Here is a 21,147-nt window from a genome sequence, read left to right as displayed (position 1 = left end):
CATGGTCACTCTCACCATAGAATGTAGCATATTGCACCCTAGCATCTTGCACTGTACCCAACTTATTTCACTTCCTAGGTGAGTCTCCATGGCAACAGAATGACTTTAGACGTGTTACTAGCAGAGAAAGGTGGTGTGTGTAAGATGTTTGGCACCTTCTGTTGCACTTTTATCCCTAATCTCTGGCAGAGAACTCTGGCGTGGATGACCCCTTCTCCAACATGCTGCACAGCTGGTTTGGGAAATGGAGCAGCCTCGTGACCTCTCTCCTCATCTCCGACACTAAGCAAGACTATGTACCAGCAAGTCTCCGATGACGACAATTCGATTCCCTGGCTGCGGAGGACAGCGTGTGATGGTGGTCCTCTCCTAATAATGACTCACTTAATGAAAATCTGCATGAAGTGTTAAGTGACGACGTGATGATACGACCGGGAGGCCACCCGCACCTGTGTTGTATATACATTGCTTTTGTTTATGGATTTCAGCTTGAGGCAGTGGTAAAGACTGACCTCCTCCGGTGGAGAGGTAGTAACCTCTGACTCCCATGACATGTTGCCTTATTGACTTTTTCGATGATTACAGTGTGGTTTACATTTTTGTGTGAATTAAAGTTGATAATATTTTGTTTTCTGTCTTTCTTTCTTGTTAAGTATAAACAGGAGGGAAATGTTAGAAAAATGTGCTGCCTATCTTATACTGAATAAGAAAGAACAGAGTGCCAGTACACAATGTTCAAACATAGGGTTCTCATGTATCTTCTTGTTGTTCAAGGTCACTCTCACCATGGAATGTAGCATCTTGCACCCTAGCATCTTGCACTGCACCCAACTTTTCACTTCCTAGGTGAGTCTCCATAGCAACAATGACGTTTATGACTGGACAACATTATATGACTGAACAAGAATCATGCACATAAAGACTCACATGCTCAACTTTTCTTCAGATAACTCTGTACTATTGTACTGACTTGTCTCCTTGCTGCAAGAGAAATAAACACAACAGCTTTGACTTTGGTGACTCCATGTTCATTTTAGAATTTTCCCAACAGGTTGACATTGTTGGAATTTTTAAGTTATTTTTTTTTTTTTTTTTTTTTGGCATGTCTGCTTTTTCTTTGGACAGTCACAGCAGAGAGAGACAGGAAAGGCAGGGGAGAGAGAGGGGATGACATGCAGGAAATGGCCTGAGGTTCGCTGCAATAAGGACTCAGCATTAACAAGTGGTGTGTGCTCTTATCCAGTGAGAAACCAGAGCACCTCACTGTTGGAATTTAAGTCTACTAGCAGACATTGTTTTTTGTATTGTGGGAAAGGACTTTTAATATTTTTTACCAGGTTTTTGTTGTTCATTCTCCAATGATTTAATGTGTTTTAGGCAGGCTGTTTATGTAAATAAATTTTAATTTCTTTTTACTCATACTTGTGGGAGTGTTTGTGTTGCATTGACCTGGAGTCAACTGGAACCTAGTTTGAGTAACTGGTTATTCCAGTCAGTTCTAAACCGTGACATGTGTCGTGGGTATTTTGACTTGATGTTAATCACAGAAAAGGTATGATAATGCATTTATGCCATGCTGAACTGATTGGGAAACTAAATGAAAGTGTCTGACAGAAAAAACAAACAAACAAAAAAACACAAGGCAGTGTGTCAGGAAGGGAAACAATCTGTTTTCCTCATCTTGCTGTCAAAGTGAATGCTGGCCAAGGACTATCATGCGAACAAACAATTAATATTTCACTGCTGTGACGTCAGATTAGCTACTCCTCCAAATAAAGAGTTCCCTCCCTTGTTCACTCCAAAGTCCACCTGATACGGTGAGAGCTGTCAAACCAAATCCTAGTGTAAATGAATTCATGTTTACCATCAGCAATGCAAGAGGCATAGTTTCAAAACCTGTCCTGATGCTGCTGCCAATGAGATGCACTCTTTCACCAGAACTGTCCAGAAACTGCTGGAACAAGTAATCACTCCCTCCAAGATGCTGCTGAGATTTGATTATGAAATTTTTCAAACTGACTGTTTTTCAGTGAAGCCTTTTCCTCCAACATGTACTGTAGGCCTTTCTCCTCTACCTTCCTTTCCCTTCTTCTGTAATAAATAAATCAGATAGTAATAGGCTATTCAGTGGTTTTAAATGTAATAATCTACTTGAATTTTGGCACATGTTGCTCTTTTGTTTTAATTTAAAATGTCTAAATTTGCTTAAGCAGATGCTGAAGCTGTATGCTGCTGCACAGATAACACCCTGCAGCATGTGTTTGTCACCATGAGCCACACTGTGGGCAGCTCCCAGTAAGACTGTGTTAACACGCTGTGTGAATGAGTGTGTTGGAGTGGGTGGATGATGTTGGTTGATACAATGAGTAATGCTCTATTTTCTCAATTTTGCTCTCTGGTGGTGATAGAGGGAATATCATGTCCAAAATTGATAGATTTCATGCTCTAGACAATACAAATATTGGAAAAATTCAGAGACATGGATATTCCCCAAATAAATTTGGATCTAGCTGCTGACCAACTAACACGGTGACATATTGGTCTCACTTATTTTAAATATTTTTTTCAGATAAGTTTTGTTCAGCAGGAGGTGCAAAATGGCCAACTGCCTCACTGATAATTTTCCTTTTCATGTGCAAAGGCCATAAGCATGTGTGTTTGCATGTGTGTATGCATATGTTTGCGTGAGAGCAAGACAGAAATAGAGTGAAAAACAGAAAGAAAAGCTGAAAATACCTTTTTAAAATTATATTATAGTTTATCTGTTTTTACAGACTGGTAACTGGAGAAATCATTTTAATGTGGCCCAGGATGCGCAGTTTGATGAAAACATCAAGAAAATGATGAAAAATACTTACCTTCAATTTTGCACAACTCTAAAGGTGATCATATTCACACTCGGTACAGTTGAGTGGAATGCATACCCAAGAATAATAATGGCAATAAAGGGATCTGTGTCTTCTCATTTTTATTTGAAACCAGACATGAAGATGCAGCACAAAAAAAACAAGAACAAAAGTTCAATGAGCAAAATGAATAAGTATAGCGAATTCTGTACCTCTGCACTGTGACTACGGACTGGAGAGGGGCACATTGATAGTATGAAGTATGAACTATGGCACATACTGCTTTTTGGGGAGGGAGACAACACTAAGGGCTCCTAAACTTTCAGTAGCTGCTGGAGGAACCACCCTGGTCATGAGGAACAAAGAGCAACAGTAAGCATTGATACAGTGAAATCTGACAGATTCATTGGAATGTAGACAACAACACAAGGCCATTGTACCGTAAATACTAAACAGTTCAAGCATCTCACATCACTGGGAGGTACTGTAAGTCACCCTGAGGCAACCGGATAACATCTCATCCTGCGATACATGGACTCACTCTCACCGGGAGCACATGTACAGAAGAAAAGTTTCATTCCAAAATACTGTTTCTCCATTCTGCTACTTGAAATGTTATCTGAAACTCATCAGTCAATATTTCAAAACTGCTATTGTTGGCAAAGGTTTTTGCGATGACTCATAACTCCAGCAGTGACTTCACCTTCATTCCTGCAGGTTTTAGTATTTCAAGAGAGGATTTCTCACTTTGGAATAAAACTTTTCAAATATCAGACTGAGGGTGGGACCACTGGGCTATTTTCAGGATCACAAAAACAGTTTCAAAGTGAACCCTTACTAGACTAAATATGGTTCCATTTGTGGTACTTTGTCAGTACCTGTCCATTCCCTAAATTAACATTTAACATGAACAGCAAAAATAACAACAAAATTAAAATCGTACAGACTCTGCAGAGTTAATATATTACAAATCCTCCTTCAACATCACAATCTTGAACACAGCCCAGAGAGACCTCAGCAGAACCTCTGTAGTCAGGTGTCAATTGTCATGGCTCTGCATGTCCCCAAACAGGTCACAGTCTGATGTCATTCCCAAAACACACAACTGTCTTCACACTTCAGAAATACACCAGAAATACCACTTTAGATTGTCTTTCACAGTAAATACATCTATTTTTTTGAATACACCTCTATTCATGAACATCAAAAATAACAGTATTTACATTGTTGCTTATACATCATATATTCGAAAGATATTTTCCTCTTGAGTAGTAAAATACTTCAATCTAGTGCTCAGGCTTAGAGTTAAGTGCTCTGTTACTGTATTAGGTCTAGTATAGGAGTTTTGAGGTTCATGCTAAGCCAGACGTGTGCTGCAGCCCTGCAAAGCTGTGTAGCATTCAATTAGATAAGAGATGAAGCAGAGTAATGTTTGGATTGATTTAATGCAACCAATAGGATCATGAGTACATTTAATATTCTTAATCAAATTGTATAATGTCGCAAAAATGCAGTCATAGGCTTCAATGGTACATAATTATCCATTGCAAAAGCGTTACCCTACAGCAAAATCACAAGACAAAATGCATGAAAGTCATTTTTAAATCCTGCAAATCTCATTTTGAAGACCGACAATTTGAGCTACAGCTAAAGGCCTCAGCACAGGTTCACAGGTAAGCATGCGTTTCACATGTCAGCTGTGTCTCTGGCTGTTGTTTTTCTCTGCCTGTTTATGTAATCTGTTTCACATTAACATACAAGGCAGACTGGACAACAGCAGCAGTATATTAAGAGCCTAGAATTAGTAATCCTCAGCTATGAGTCACTATTGTACGGGTGAGAGACTATGGAGATTTGACCCAGGTAATGGGTTTATATTTCTATAAAAAATATCATGGAACCAAGCACTGACTGTTATGGATGGCACATCTTTACACACGCAAATTGAAGTATAATGGACAGAAAATGAACACTATCAAAGCAATGAAAGTCACTATTGCTGATTCAAAGACATTTTTCACAGAAACCACAGGGTTGTGACCTACAGGAGCCTACAGCCCAAAGTCTTCAATTCATGTCACCCAAAAACACTTTGTGGTTCTAAGCACTGGCTCCATACAGGGAATTGATGGTAGGCTTATAATCTAAAACTATTGTATGCATTTCATAAACTATGGTAAAATTATATTAATGTCCAACACAAATGTCAAGCCACTCTTAAGTAGGGACCTGCTGAACAGCAACCCTTGATAGACTAAATAAATGTATGGTCCCAGCATGTTTGAAATTATACCACTTCATCAGTGGTACATAAGAGTGTTTGTGAGACAGAGGGATTGAGAGAGCAAGAGAGGGAAGGACAGGAAAAAAGGGGATATGAATGTGTTTTGTTGTTTATCTGTGCAATATCTCCCAGCTTTACTCCCAGAGTAAAAGGTAAGCCATATCTGTTCAGTTCTGTTCAACACAGTTGTTTTACCCTTTAAAAAATTAAAAGGCAACTAGGTGATATTTACGCAAGTTCATCACCCAGAGACACTTTTATATCTTTTTCCCTCTTCATCTCCAAAGAATTCATTTTAGAAAGTCCACTGATTACTTTTTTGTAGTGTCTGTTGAAGTTTCAAGTCCAGGCCTTTGTTAGAAATGGTGTTGTTAAATCAGCATGTTTGGTGTGTGATCACTGGTCCTCATTTCCTGGGATTGTTTCAGAGTTTAGAGGTCAATAATTTCACTGCTGACACTGGCAGAGTCATCCTGCCGGCTGACCTCAAGGTAACTCCGCGACCCCACCGGTCTCCCGGCCCGCCCTCGCACTCTCTCTGAGTCCGGAGTGATGAACGGCCGAGTGTCGTCTCCTCCGTCCTCCCCCAGATGCCCTGTGGAGGTTCTAGAAGGACGAAGGGACACAGGGCAGGACACTGAGGATGGGACACTTCCTATTGCATCCCCAGGCCACCCGTGGCCCTGGTGGGAAGGCGTGGGGGGAGCAGTCACTTGCCTACTGGGTACACTGCTGAGCACACTGCCCCCTAGTGGCATGGAAGACTCTGTCTGGGCCTCACTGCTCTCGGAAAGCAGCTGAGGATCACTGGTCCTGCGGAGCCAGGGGCCCTGGCTGACCCCTGAGCCTGGGGAGGGGGACAGTGAGGGTGGGGACAAAGGCCGGAACAGGCTGCCTGCTCCGAGCAGGTGTTCCCTGTGCAGGGCTTCATCAATGCTGCGGCTCAGGTCAATAGGGGTAGGGGGCCGCAGATCAAACTCATACAGTGACAGCCCAGTGTCCTTATCCTGTTCTATACTGCCACTCAGTGAGCGCTGAGGGGGCCGACCCAATGCCTGCAGCCTCAGCAAGGAGCCTGTGGAGCCATCAGATAAGCCTCGTTCTGCTGAGTGGGCCCTCTGGTTGCGTCCCCTGTTGCTGTCTTTGACACAGCGTGGCTGGGCAGTGGCCTGCTCGTGGTTCTGGTTCCTGATTAGACTCTTACTGATGTCAGCTCCAGGGCGCTCCTGGCCAGCCCAGTTGTTAGGCAACTCCCCTGGTCCTCCTGATCCCCCTACACCTCCTGATCCCCCTCCTACTCCATTACTCTCAGACTTCCTACAGGGCCTCCCTCTCAGGCTTTGGACTATCTTGGACCAGCAGGTATGTCTGTTAGGGGATCCAGCAGATTGGCCAGGGGATGACAGTTCTCCTGTTGCTCTCCCATCTCCTGTTCCCCCCTCTTCCCTTCCTCGACAGTCCCGAGGCCTCCAGAACACCCATGAGCCCAGGAGTAGGAGGGAGAAGCCCCAGGCCAGCTCCAGTAGCCGGGCCCAGAACTGCACCAGCCACCATCCCCAGTTGAAGCGTCTCCAGTCCCCTAGCAGCCCATAGAGCCACAGGGTAGCGTGGAGATGCAACCCACAGCACAGTGCACCTAGAAGAGCGCACACAGCCAGCACCCTCCCAAGGATCAGTGCCATCCTCCTGCTTCCAGTCCAAGTCTTTCTTCTTGCCTCCTCTGGGATTCCAGGGTGGGGGATGGCAGGACAGCGGAGCCGTGGAAAGACATAGCAGAGGAAGCCCAGACAGAGAACCAGACCCCAGCACAGGGACAGTACCTGCAAGGTGACAGGCACAGCCGGGGACAGGGCTGGGGAAAGGAGGTCAGCAGCCAGCAGCAGGGTACACTGCAGCACAGCCAACACAGCCACAAGAGGAGGGCGCTCCAGAGTTGAAGGTAACACACTCACCCCTGCCACCCTCAAAGCCAATAGCGCCAGGGCAGCCTGTGCCCACACCAACAGGTGCAGAGGCAGGTTGTAAAGGGCAGTTACAGCTGGGCGAGGAAGGAAGTGGCGTGCCCCATAGGGGTCAATGAAAAAGAGAGTAGCCCTCATACCCCCAGCCAGAAACAAGAGAGCATTAGCCAATGCAAGGGCACCCCGGTGAGGACAGTTCATGCCAGGGGACAGGGTGAGGCCAAGAGCAGCTCCAGCAAAGAGGAGGAGGAAGAGGCTGGCTGAGCCATAGACATGGAGCTCCCAGGCAAAAGCCAACGTCCGGCTCAGGTCATCCCAGTGGAGCACAGTGCCATTAGGGAAAGGATTAGAGCTGGGAGACGGGGGGGAATTAGAGGCAGGTGGGTAATGAGCTCGGCGAGGGTGTCCCAAGGTAACAGAGTGATTCCTCCGACCAACACCAGTCTGATAAGTGGGGCTAAACCTTGCTCGGCCAGTAGGCGCTGCGATGGAAGGACCGGTCCCTAGAAAAAAAGAGAGAATGAGTTTTGGTTAACGGTTTTAAAAAAACAGAAAAGCTAGAATGCTAATAGTGAGCTCTTTTACGGTGACCTTCTAATCAAAAGCTGAACAATACTATATGCATGCAAAAGCTATTCAGAGCCACTAGAGGGGAGTAGTTCACCATCAAAGTACTGAGTTGAAAGAGCTTGGACATCTCAGCTGTTCTGAGTCACTTAATCAGGTTTACAGCAGCACACCGTTCCAGGTGAATGCACTCCTTAACAGGCGGACAAATGTAAAATAAACCAGTCTACATAAACATTCTAAAGAAGTGCACCTTTTTAACCTGTTTTGTATTAAATCCTCATTTATCCCCTTTTCTCCTCGCTCTACTGGTTTCAAGTGTTGCTATACATAAGCAGCCTATAATATTCCAAAGCAAGGCCCGGCATAGAGGCTTATACTAGGGGTAGTTCTCTGGTGTTGTGCAAAATACCTAATCTAAAACCAACAAGCTGAAGAACTTTTTTTTCAGTAAATTCAAGCCAATGTAAATTCAAAGCATTGGTAGTTCATTTTCACCATTGCATAGAATCAGTCTAAATGCTGAATAAAGTAAGAAATACTAATAATGGACTTCTGTACCCTATGCTCAAGTGTATTCAAATCACAATGTTCAAGAATAACATTATAATATGAACAGAGCGCAACCCCAACATACACATATTAAAATAAACATGATAAACAATAAACATGCTGAAGTAAAACTCTTGTGACTAACTCAGTAATAACTGAGTGGCTTAATTGGATTAGATTATATAATTAATGGGATCATCTCTGTTATATAACACCACTCAGTGTCATAACATGTCTGCGGATGAGCAATACGATATTCAAGCGGTGGTATTTTACAATGCAAACTGCATTTATCAAAATCGTGCTTCACGGACAGCTCCTTTGTGACATGGCATCTCTGTCTCTCTCCCTGTCTCTCTCTCTGTCCCCCTTTTTCTCTTTCTCTCCCTTTTGTCATGCATTCTGCTTTTCTTATGCATTCTTACACACATCTATTTGTCCATGTTGCTCCACATTATCCTCCTTCAAAACCGAGGAAACACCCAGTAGTATTCTAATCATAAGGCCATCCATCATTTACAGCCTGTGAGCTAGTCTGCTGTCAGGATAACATAAAGGGTGGAGAAACATAACATACTAAAACCTAGCACCATGAAATAACTTGAATATTATGAGTATGACTATGATGATGATGATGACTATTATTACTACTGCAAAAGTAATTTATGTAGTGCTTTGTGCTTCAAAGGAAGGTGTAGCTAAATGAGGTGCTTTTATATGTACAATAAGTGGTACATTAAGGCATTTTCTTCACACACATTCACAAATGTGATGGATGGTGGAACAAAATGATCAGTGGTAAAACACTTGACAGGGAACAGAGAAAACATCAGCCTCTTGGAGCATTCTGAGCCCTTCCTCACCCTGTGGAAGACACCAATAAACCTGACACACTGACTGATGGCTCACTCCCAGCGTGCACTACAATTACTGGGTCTCTCACTCACTTTTCCCTCTCTCCTTCCCAATGCCCTACCACAGACACACACACTCACCTGCAGGCACATACATGCGCAAATAGGCACACACTGCATGCACAGAACACAAACACGCACAGCCACATTTAGATATGTTTGACTTTCTCCCCTTTAACTGTAGTTTCTTCGAGCAGCAAGACCCAGACACATTCCAGATGTGCCTATCGCATGTCACAGCTGGATACACTTAAACCTACCCCTACCCTTGAGTTTTCTCTTTAGCACACACATAATATACACACACACAGGCCCACACACTGCTTTAGAAGTCTGCGCGTGGCTATGAACTCACTCACTAATATCCTGTTTAAACACACAGGGCACATGATCATATATTGATGGAAAAAGTCACGTGTGTGCACAAAGGCCCAAAATACAAAGGAGGGCAGGTACACACAATGGGCGAATGGCACTGATGTGGGCCATTAATAAGCAACTTTCACTGAACTGCAAAGAAGCCTGCTTGTAGAGATTAAAAGCACACATGGGACAAGAGAACCAAACAGAACCAGCCTGTTTTAAAAGTCACAGAAATGTTGTCCTCATTGGTATCTAAGAGACCGCCTCATGTGCACCATGTGTCATGCTTTTTCCTTTTCCGTCTGATTTTCCACAGCTCCCCTCTCTCCATCCCCTTTTCTATCCATCTGGTTTTCATTAAGCTCTGCGCTCCTTGCATTTTCTCTGCCTGTACCTGTCTTCTACCACAGTCTGTCTTGTACCTTATCCTTCTCTGTATTCTGTCTTCCCAAACTGCCTCTCTTTGAGACCCACATTTCCTCTGTTGCTTAGCCTGGATATAATTCTATCCTCTCCCCTTTTCAAACACTCCCAATCTCCTCCCGCACATATTTCCTCCCTCCTCCTCTGTCTGTACCCCACACACCTACCACCCCCCTTTCTATGGGACTTGTGCCCACCCTGTCTCTTTTCCCGCCTTTGAAGATTTTTCCAGATTCTTCCAGTCAAAAAAATAAATAAATAAAGTCCCAGCTGCACAAATAATTCCATTCTAAATTATCACCGGAAATGGAAACTCTAAGACGAGTCAATACAGTCTCTATTTTAAATCAACTACAAAAACAGAGTCATACCTGCTTGTGTTGATCGTATGGTTGTGCTTGTTTTAGGTTTTTCTGGCTGTGCTCTTTTTGTAGTTTGACTGGTTGTTGCGGAGGATGTCCTCTCAGCTTCCTGTGCAGTGGTAAGGATACTAGGTATAGTTGTAGGTGTCCCTCCTTGCTTTGTGGTGTTTTGCTGTGACGTGGTCAAGCTTTGGGCAGTAACCGCCAGCACTGCAGTCAGTGGCTTGTTATTGGTGGAGCCGGGGGTGTTGGTCCTGGGTGCCGGTAACGTCACAGTGGTGGAGTACTGCTTTGGTGTAATTTTGTCTGTAGCAGGAGTGTTTGCTGTCAGCTCACCTGTAAATTGATGGAAGAGGCTTGGTCATGCCATTGCATAAAAGTGATGAAACTAACACTGCATTATGAAACAACCACTCTAGTAACATAAGTGATCTCTCACCTGTTAATGGCACAGTCCGAGCTGTCGCCTGGGTCACAACGGGGGACAGTGTGGCTCTTGTGTTAGGTGGCAGTGTGGTGGCGATCCTATTGGATGCTGTCAGAGTAAAAGGGCCGGGCTTCACAGTCTGACTGTCTGTGGGCATTGTCTTCACATCCGCCATTTGAAATGCCACACCCTCGGATATTGCAGTCTGTGCTTGTGGCCGAAACTGGGCCATTTCATTGCTAAATGTTGCCCGAGGAACATGTGATTCCACCTCCACAGGAAACACTGTTGGAGTACTACCTGATCCCGAATCCTGCCAATCTCCAACCTCTTTCTGTATGACTGGGCCCTGCTCAGGCTCCTTGCTTGTGGAGTCGATGACAGAGATGGGGGGTAACGTGGGCGGAGGGAGAGTTGATCCTTTTGTAGGAGCCTCTCTCTTTGCAGCAGTGCTAAGGAGCGCCAGGCTTGCCATATCAGTCCTGGGCCTGGAGGATGTTGGCTGAGTTAGGATTGGCCCACTGCTGAGGTTATGGGTAGAAAGGGTAGATATGAAGGAAGCAGGCGACTGTACAGTTGGACGGCTCATTCTTTGCCGCTGTAGCACCTTATTTGTAGTTGTAAGCCTATCGCGAATTGTAACTCGGACAGGCACATCGCTGCGTCCTCTAGAAGGAAAAGAGGGCCAAAACTGAGGAGTCTCATTGGTTGGCTGAGGTGAAGAATTCATAGGCAAGTCCAGAGGAGAGGAAGAGAAGGAGGAGGAGGAGCTGATGATGACTTGGGCAGGTGAAGGGTGGAGGGAGAAGAGGAGAAGGGTGAGGAAGAGGAGGGACATGGTAGCCATGATCTGCCTTGGATGGATGAGCAGTGACCAGTCCCGCTGGGTATCTGTCTCGTCACATCATCCACCCACTGGGCCTCTGTGGGTACAAAAAAAACACACAGGAATTTTAGTGAAGCAAAACACTTTTTTCACACAAATGAACTCAAGAACAACCACATGAAGCTTCATATCACACGCAGTCACACAAGAAATCTATAATCTAATAGAAACTTTTTTGTTGATTCAGCTCACGGCTGAAATTTCTTGATGACAATCTTGTCTATTTAATAGTAATAGTACTAATAACTATAGACAGTTTGCTTAACACATTGTCTCACTGTATAGGATAGTTTTGAGCATTAGGAATTAATGATTGTGTCCAAACTGAGGGGTGTTTATTGCAGTCCTGCTGTGCTGAATCAGAGGGCAGCGCAACGAAACTCCCAGAGGACATTCAGGGTGTGGTGAGGTGTATGGTTACAGAGTATACGGCATACATGCTGGTGTATGCGCACTTTAACATAGACAGACAGACAGACAGACAGACAGACACACACACACACACACAAAAAGACCAGACTTCAGCCTGTGTGTTGCATAACACAGAGTACCTCCAAACTGACCAAGGCAAAAAGCAACGAGAGGCGCAGATGGTTTCATTCAGTGGCAGATGGACGCTTTCACTCGCTCCCTCACTAGCTCTCTCACAAAATGCTCTTTGGATGATTACTGGTTTCTCTCTCCTCCAGAGTCTTCAGCGCTTTGTTTCAAGCACCAAGCTGGCTTCAACTTCTTTTTCAGCGAGTCATCTTTGTGCCATGGAGGCCAGAAGCTGACAGCTGTATCACCAAGTGTGGTGGAGGCCAGCGAGCCCAGTGACACAGAGCAACCAGCAGACCCTTGAGGATTACATAATTCCATAAATCATCTCACACAACAGCTGCCAATCCCATCTCCATGCATATCTGTCCAATCAAAAACACCCCTTTTCTTTAACTACCTCATCCTCTGACTCAAAAAACCCTTCCTTGCCCACTCTGACTTCTACCCATGACTCATGTGGGGAGATATACTCCGGGGGAGCAGATCCAGATCATACCGAAACTTCAGCTTGAAACATTAGGAGTGGGAGCACAGAAAAAAATAACAAATCAGTGCCTATGGGGGAATTCATTCTTCTGCTTATGACTCACCTGGGCCCCATTCGAAGCCAGGATGTCTAGCTCTCTGAGTTGTACCCTATATGCATCTGTGTACTATAGTGAGTGGTATGTGCATTTAATGCTCATGAACATATGTGAGGTGATTTGCATGAGCATACTCATGGAAAGAATGTGTTATGTGTGTGTGTGAGGGTGCGAGGGGGTGGTCACCGAGAGGGAAGTGTGAAAGTGTGAATGAGAAAATCCTGGATAACCTACAGGCAAATCACAAACTCATTTTGTATTCTCATGAATCCGTTTATTTGTTTTCTCTGTTTGTTTTTTTTTTAATGTTGGTGCTATACCAGAGCAGCTGAGGAGGACTGAGCTAATACAATCGGTAGTATCTCCACCCACTCACGGTAGCCTCAATGTTTATATTCCTTCCCTGACTTGGACATCTCTCTCGCTCTCAGTCTAGCCTTCTGTTAGCCAATCCACCTCTGATTAATCCATGTTTTTCCCCCTTTCTTACTGCACTCCCATTCAGGTGGTAATATTTCGACATAGGCACCTTTTACACACCAAGGTGGGAATTGAAACAGAGCGGTGAAGATAGAGTGATAAATGAGAACCAGGGAGATAAGAGTCAGGAGTAAGCTCATGCAAGGACATGCACTGCAAAAAGTCAAAATCTTACCAAGATTATTTGTCTTATTTCAAGTAAAAATGTCTTATTTCTAGTTAAAATATCTCATTACACTTAAAATAAGACATGATCAGCACAGAAATAACTTGTCTTTAGACAATTTTCACTTGTTTCAAGTGAAAATTTACTTGAAACAAGTGAAAATTAGCTTGAAACAAGAAACAAATTTTGCCAATGGAACAAGCAAATTTTTACTTGTGGCACAAGTGAACAAGTGAAAATTTGCTTGTTTCATTGGCAAAATTTGTGAAAGTGAAAATTGTCTAAAGACAAGTTATTTCTGTGCTGATCATGTCTTATTTTAAGTGTAATGAGATATTTTGACAAGAAATAAGACATTTTTATTTGAAATAAGACAAATAATCTTGGTAAGATTTTGACTTTTTGCAGTGTGGACAATGAAGGAGGGAGAAGGTGGAGGAGGAGGGATGGTGATGCAATGAAACTGACAGTGGAGGGTACAGTGAAAGGGGGGAGATGGAGTTAAGGGGATTGGTGACAAACGTGAAGGATGAGTGAAGTGGTGAGGGGCGTAGATGCAGACATTGTGGAGGGGAGGTAGGCTGAGGGGGTGAATAATAGAAACTATGAGGAAGATTGGAAATAAAGGGAGAAACCTAAGAGTCACAAGGAAACTATGTTACAGGATTAACAGGTTTGTTATGGTCTAAGTGCAGATATGGTGGTCACTCCAGGCTGGCATGCAAGGGAAAACGGAGTGCGCTTCACCTCTCCACTGAGGTTAACTGGCAGGTGCGCCATCTCTGACAGCCGAATCGAAACAACCCGGCTGTGGAGAAATACCTCTTAGTAAACATATCACTATCTCAATCCAGTTTAATCTAGCATGCGCATGTGTGTGTGTGTGTGTGTGTGTGTGTGTGTGCATGTGTGTAGGTAGGCAACACAGATTTATGGGACTCCAAAGGCAGTCTGCCAAATAACCTTTACAGAGAGAGAGGCGAAACACTCTGCTGCTATATTTGAAATGCTGTCAACATTATTATCATCTCCAAACACACACGCGCATGCACATGCAATCACGCTGCGCACACACTCATGACATGCAAGCGCACATCAGTGGTTCCCCCAGAAAAAAAATTCTTCCTGAGTGCTATGGAGAAGCCTCTGTAACAGCTATCTGACAGTACAATTTTCAACCGAAAGTAATACCATGCAATACATTTAGGCATTTTGGCAGCTCTTCTAAGCCAATCATGCTCAACCAGGTACCATGGAGTCTGCAGGTTTTCCTTCCAACCAAAGGATGTACCAGGTTATTTAATTGATTTGCATACCTTCAAGCAAAGAGGAAATAAACTGTGAAACCATCTGGTATAGAAAAAAAGAAGGAAGGCAACCCTGCAGATTCTCAGCCCTCAATTACATGATTACCTATCGCTGCTATGGGCCTTCAATTGTAGGTAAAATTAAAAGACAAGCAGACACAGATAAGCACATTCCTCTGTGAGTGACTATGGAGAACAGGAAGATGAGAGCATGGTCAGAGTATTTTTATCACGCTCTGACCCTAGGGGAAGAGGGACACATCACTCTGTATTTCATTTGCATCAGGGTGTGCGTGTGTGTTGAGTAGATGTCGTCATTCTCTCTCTCTCTCTTTCTCTTACAAAAAGTCCTTTATTCAGTGCAGGAACTGCCTGAGGATAATATCCAACAGCGCAGCAGGCAACAATCTGAAGATTACTGTAAACTCCTTGCCCACTGTATAGAACTGTGTTATACAATCACATGACTCAGTGCTACAGCAGCTGTTACTAAACTGTTAATCGTGGCTGTAGTGATGTCATGTCTGCACCGGTTTATTAATATGACCGGCTAAATCATGTTCCTGATACTTTGAATTAGGTACCAGGCAGAGGGAGTGGGCAGGGCTGTGAGGCTCTCAGAGACTCGCCTTCTCTGTTGGAAGAGTTCTCTCTCTCTGCCAGATTCCAGAGAGTCTGGCAGTCCAAAATTTCCATTCATTTGAGAGAACATTTCCAGGGACAGACACAAGCCTGTTTGTGGACAGACAGAAGGGTCTGGGAACTGTCTCTTCAACAGAGACAGACTAAAGTGCACGTGTCTCCATCTGCATTCGTGTTAAAGTGTGCGGACACTCATGTGCCTATGTGCATCCATGCATGAAAAATTACATGTCTTTGACTGTGTGCCCGCTAAACAGTTAGCTCTACAAAATATCCAATGTCAGGATTTACAAGTCATGCAACAGGGAAAAAAGCTCAGCATAGATGGAAGGACTCTGGAGAATGACAGAACAGGCAGTATGTGCAAGAGAAAGAGCAAAATAACAGAAGATGCAACGATTAAACAGTGACAAAAAATAATAAGATTAGAAGGTCAGGAGCAATTATGGAGACAGGAGATGCGGTTTCTGCAGTGGCAGCAAGGATAGATTGACATAGAAAAGACAGAAGGATGGTAAGACAGAGAGAGATAGTGTGTATGAGAGAGAAAGAGAGAGAGAGAGAGAGAGAGACTGAAATAGACACAGGGCACAGAGCTGTGTGTCATGGTGGAGTGCTGCACTGCAACGGTTCCACAGTCCAACAGAGTGGTTAAGTATTACTGCTCTGCCTTCAGCTAACCATCCAGATGTATGGCCTGTTTGTGGTGCACCATTTAGGGAAAAGGTGAGACTGTGAGGCAGTGTATATATGTGAATGTGTGTGTGCGTGTGTGTGTGTGTGTGTGCGTGTGTGTGTGGGAGGGAGAGGGGCAAGGGAAATGGGAAAAGCGAGAGGGAATGTGTGCGGTTGCATTGGTATGTGTGTAGTGGGGGAGGTAGCTGATTTGACCGTTAAACGTTCCACACCTTTAAAGAGTATATGGATTAAAAACAGCTTTTACATTATTCTCATGATCTTCTCTCTTAATACCACATTAAAAATAATCAAATCAAATTAACAATATATTATTCTATTCATATAAAAATGGATTTATACATAGAGTGAGTGACTGACTCTACAAGTGCATTATTGCTCCAGGAAGTTCATCTGGCGAGGTCATCTGGCATTTAGCTGTCTGGTGTTGGACTAAAGCTGTCTGTTTAGTCCTTAAGACAAACCCAAGCCTGTTAAACATCCCTCTCTGGTGTCGCTCTGCTGCTTAGAGAGTCATAACTCAATCCGGTGGCGTGACCGACCACAAAAGGGGGGTCACGTCATGCGAAGAAAGCAACCTCCAGAACTAGTCATGGATGTTTTTGATCTCCAGTTGGGGTGGACGTCCAGCTTAGAAGAGCCGAGCCCCGCGACATCTTTGTCTGATGTTCTGCCTTCAGACAGCCCACAGATCAAACGCCGGGGGGTCAGCCTAAGAAAGTGAGGCATCTAAACTGTACCTTGGCTCGGGGTAAAACGCAGGTCAGCCTTTCATACTGGCATGACGGAGGACCATGGAAAGAATGTCCAGTGCAGAGCTTGCATCATGTACACAATCTCAGACACAGATTTAGCACATATGAGTAAGCATGACTGGAGCATGCTCGGATATTCAAGTTAGCAGTCACACATTCCAGGAAACACACCCTGAGAGATGGTAAGTCTAGAGACTGATTGAGACAGCTGTTAGACTACGACACGTCCAGTTGCAAAACAGTTTCAGTAAAAGATACAGTCAACAGCACCAGTCATCAGCAGGGGAGCCAGATGTCTACTTCAACCAAAGACGGTTACATTGTTACAGCTGGATGCAATTACATAACTGTAGTGTGTGTGTGTGGTGTGTGTTCTGTGACAATTACAAGTTAAGTATTGTGTTTCACTTACAATGGTACACTGATGGGGTGGTCTCGTCTTGAGTTATGATGCTCTTACTTTCCAACTACTAAGTCAGTTCAGGACTGCCTGTTCTGCCAAGGGTGCTATGTCTGCAGCACACTTCTGGAAGGTATTACTCCACTATCATCCTGCCAGTTTCAAGACCCTCTGGCCTAAAAAAAATGGCAGAATGATCAAAGCCTCACAAGGTTAAACCATTAAAGCAAATTATATTTCACACCTAGGTGGCCTGGAGTGAGTTGTCTCCTGTCCTCTCTTTGTCTCTTTAATAACCCCACTCCTCTGTCATGACACTTTGAAAGCAGACAGTAAATCTTTGTTGCAGTCTTTGTAGAGGTGGATAAAGCCTTTGCTCTTGTCAGTGGAACACGGTGTGTTTGTTTTTCTTTTGAATCTTAGTCCCCCTGCCAGGAACCTGTGTAAAACCCAGTAGCTCTTGGAGCGGCTTGCCTGTGAGCCCAGTAATCCAGAGGCGCACTGGCGCGGTTTCCCCCCATTTCTTCTCTCCCTCCCCTTCCCCCACTCAGCTGGACCCGACTGAGCCTGCGGTTCAGGCCCTGATGAGAAACAGGTGAACCCAGGAGGATCCCTGCCACGTTTGTCTACATGTCGAGGTTGGACAACACTCGTAAACATACAGTAAAACACACGCAAACACGTTGCGCACCTGCCAGCAGCGCATGGGGCGCAGAAATGATACTTTCAAGGCAATTTAACTTGTTGCTCTTTCACCAAAAACTACACAATTACAGCTACAATCAAACCTCAATAATCCCACTCTCGCTGTCAGGGCCCTCTTCAATTTCCAAAATTATTGTGGGGCATCGTGGTTTTACGTCAATTAAACACGAGAAGCCAGTTCAGTTGAACGGCCTGGTGAAGCCTGCAGTATCATGTGTCACAGCACCAAAAAATAGGCTCAGCCAATTCCAGTGCTGGGTTCCTTCAGTAGGCTCCTCCGAAACAGAAATAGACTAAACGACTCCTTACTCGTAACTTATTTGAAAATCAATCTTCTAATGTTACTTATTGATGGATGTCGGCAACAATTACTATATTCATAAAGTTATAGAGCCCTAAAACCGCGCTGCATCCTCTTGCCTCAAAACTCCTCTGCCTCATCTGGAAATGATCAGGGCAAACAACCAATTAATATCAAATTATAATATTAACCCTTAGTGGAATAAAACTGTGGAAGTGAGAGCAAGAAGTTAACTTTACTGCCAATCTCTCTTCTAGTTCAGCATGTGTCTGCGTCAGCGGGGTAGGAGCGGACGTTTTTGGTAAATTCCACTTTAATCTGATATTTGGATAGCGACGGAGAACGACTTCTATTGGTTTTTCTCGTCGACACTGGCAAAATAGCCTAACTAATCGTTACTGGGCTACAGCATTGCTGTACCGTGTTACTGAGCAACACCAGCTATGTTGGGCCAATTTCTCAGCGGTAGGGAGCCGACATGGTGGCCGCAACTGACGAAATTCTCCCAAATGCAGCTTGCCGTGCCCTCACGACGCGCACCTGTCCTTTCCCTCCACCAACAGATAGACACATAAACGTACACAATACTACACATGAAACCAAGTGCAGGTAATTTTCCCTTTATATATAAGTAAATATAAAGGTACAGTGAGCCCTGTAGAGAGATAAATTACTGTATAGCCTTTAAGGATACAGAAACCAAGGTCTGTTCCACCAGGCAGGTAGGAGCTACGTCACGTATGGGATCACTGCCCAAAAATATCGCCGCATAGCAGCCGCTCTCTATTTTATTATTATTATCACGAGTGCATCCAGCAGCAGCAAACCTACCTGCAGTCCTGTGTGGCTCTTCTCGGATGGCGTCCTCTGCGTCAGGGTAAGACTAGGACATGTGGCACAGCCGAGCAAAGTGGAGTCCAGGTTTTCCGCTTGTGCGCCGCAGGATACAGCTGCCGGCGTTGGGGATGCAAACAGTCGACTATCGACATAGAGGGGCTTGTTTAGCCTTGTTGCGCTGCCAGCTCCCTAACCATGAGCGAGTATAAGGAGACGTACGCCCCCTCCGATTGCTCCATCTCTCCTCACATCCCTCCCTCCCGCTCATTTTTCTCACATGCGGATAAACACGATTGCCTCCCGCCTGGCAGGTCTATTACACAACTACGCGGCAAGGCAGATCTAGATAGAGTACTGTAGGTCTAAGGTAATAGACAGTATATTAGCCTGTTCCCTTTAGAAAAATGACGACACGGGCACTGACATCATCAAACAGCCGCCCCATCACCACCCTTGTTCAACACATCTTGTACGATTATGATAGATGTGTTAGGGTTTCTCAGATATTGAGAAAAAGCTGGTACATGCGCTGCACTGAGGTGTTTAAGAGTCCAACACGGGGTTAGGCGGTGTTAAAAAGGAGTCTTGTGGAGATGACCGAGACACCTGACATGCCCGGACATTAAGCTGAGCTGGATCTCAGGGTGAAACTCTAGCCCTCCTCTCCTATCTTGTAACCATTATTTGTAAAGAAGGAGCAGCCACGGCCAGCAAGGCCGATACAGTTTCCACCTGCTAAACCCTGCAACCTGGCCCAGTGCCCTTCCCTTAGCCCGTCCTTTTTTTCTCTTTCACTCAAACAATTGAAAACTCAGTCGCTCTTGGAGGGCGTACTCAGGTACACAGGGCAGCTGACTGCCAAGTGAAAGAGCCCGAATGCAAATGTAAACACAGTGCACAGTCTAGTCTGAGTTTTGTTTACCTGTGCTGCAGGTAACTACCTCATCCAGGATCATTTTTTCCTCTTTATCCTTCCCGGTATGTGTCACAATCATCAGATTGTCTACACTATAATGCTGAGTTCAAGGGACTAAAATAACCTGTGCAGCTCAGAGGATTGTCCTAATGCCATTACATTACTACTGAGCCAGCAGGAGACAGACTGAGGCAGCTTGCACAGTTGGGAGGGAGGACAGACAGAGCATGAACTTGGTGATTATATTATTACTCATAGATTGCATAATGCATCACTGTTATCATTATAAAATATAGGGAAATGGTCAAACAACAAATGCAGACTCAGACTCACCAGTTTTAAAGTATCAGAGTTGATTTGACTCAAGGAAATATTTGCAAGGCATGTAACTGGATCTACTTTTCCTTCAAATAGAAAAAGTAATCACTGACTGAGCAGATAACTGGCACATGTAGGCACTCATCTAATCTGTCAATATTATTGTGTGCTATGCAGCAACCATGCACTATGCATCTTGTAAGTGCAATGGTTATACTATAAAGTGAGTTTTATACAGCTCTGTTCCCCTTGTAAGACTGCTGTAATCCAGTGGACTAGTGGAAGTCTGGAAACAATGTCCCCATGAGTCACCCAGCACAGGTGTCCTAGCTGTCTTCTTGCCTGTGGAAAGGGACAAGCTAAACATGTGTTTTTGGAGTGAGCACACACACACGCTGATAACAAGGCAATGAGCTCCTTAGAGAGAGATCTAGAGGGTGACCGACATGCGGGATCATGCAAAGAGGGGAGAGGAGGAGAGATGGACAGATATGCAAAAGAACTGAAAAGAGAATCATGCCTCAGAGCAGGGATTATGCATGTTAAATGAACAAATTTGTCGTTAAATGTCCCAGACAAGGAGCTATCTGGCCATTGCTGTAGAATAATACCAGACTTGGTGTCCTGTCAGAAACATTCAGTATCATTCATATAGTGGGATTTCTTTACCATCTTAGTCCAGGAATGCAGATACATTTCACTTTGTCATTAGAATTGATCCTGGTAGGGGTGCTGAAATTTGACACAGGAGCAGAAGGATCTGTTCCTTCCTCCCAAACTAGCTGGCATAGAGGCATAATCACTGCCAGCTAAGTGGGGGTCTCTATCAGATGGAGCAAAGTATTAATTTTCTCTATGAAATAAGCTGCTTTCATTAAGAAGAGCCAATCATATGCTAATGTCCATCTGCAC

The 21,147-nt window shown here is 44.4% G+C and overlaps 1 protein-coding gene across 2 annotated transcripts; it reads right to left on the bottom strand.

The window, feature by feature from the left end:
* Positions 1-2,951: 2,951 nt before the first annotated feature.
* LOC115362758 (proline-rich transmembrane protein 3) lies at positions 2,952-20,029 on the bottom strand. Of its 2 annotated transcripts, none has more exons than XM_030056826.1 (4): positions 19,924-20,029; positions 10,712-11,622; positions 10,282-10,608; positions 2,952-7,594 (listed from the first exon to the last, which is right to left on the bottom strand). In XM_030056826.1, the coding sequence occupies exons 2-4, from the start codon at positions 11,544-11,546 to the stop codon at positions 5,562-5,564; spliced, it is 3,195 nt and encodes a 1,064-aa protein (XP_029912686.1). In that variant the 5' UTR covers positions 11,547-11,622; positions 19,924-20,029; the 3' UTR covers positions 2,952-5,561. The 2 variants fall into 2 exon arrangements, with proteins under 2 accessions (XP_029912686.1, XP_029912685.1); XM_030056825.1 differs by having other exon boundaries at positions 18,996-19,950.
* Positions 20,030-21,147: the final 1,118 nt, after the last annotated feature.

Source organism: Myripristis murdjan, chromosome 7, assembly GCF_902150065.1.
Source record: "Myripristis murdjan chromosome 7, fMyrMur1.1, whole genome shotgun sequence".
Taxonomy (NCBI): Eukaryota; Metazoa; Chordata; class Actinopteri; order Holocentriformes; family Holocentridae; genus Myripristis; species Myripristis murdjan.
Note: the sequence above shows the minus strand (reverse complement) of the source record. Positions and strands in the feature narration are given on the sequence as shown.

Coding starts and splice junctions, on each gene's coding strand:
- LOC115362758 (XM_030056826.1), bottom strand. CDS start 11,546: ATGGCTACCATGTCCCTCCTCTTCCTCACCCTTCTCCTCTTCTCCCTC. Junction 10,609..10,711: donor TCGGACTGTGCCATTAACAG/GTGAGAGATCAC, acceptor ATCAATTTACAG/GTGAGCTGACAGCAAACACT. Junction 7,595..10,281: donor CATACGATCAACACAAGCAG/GTATGACTCTGT, acceptor CTTTTTTTCTAG/GGACCGGTCCTTCCATCGCA.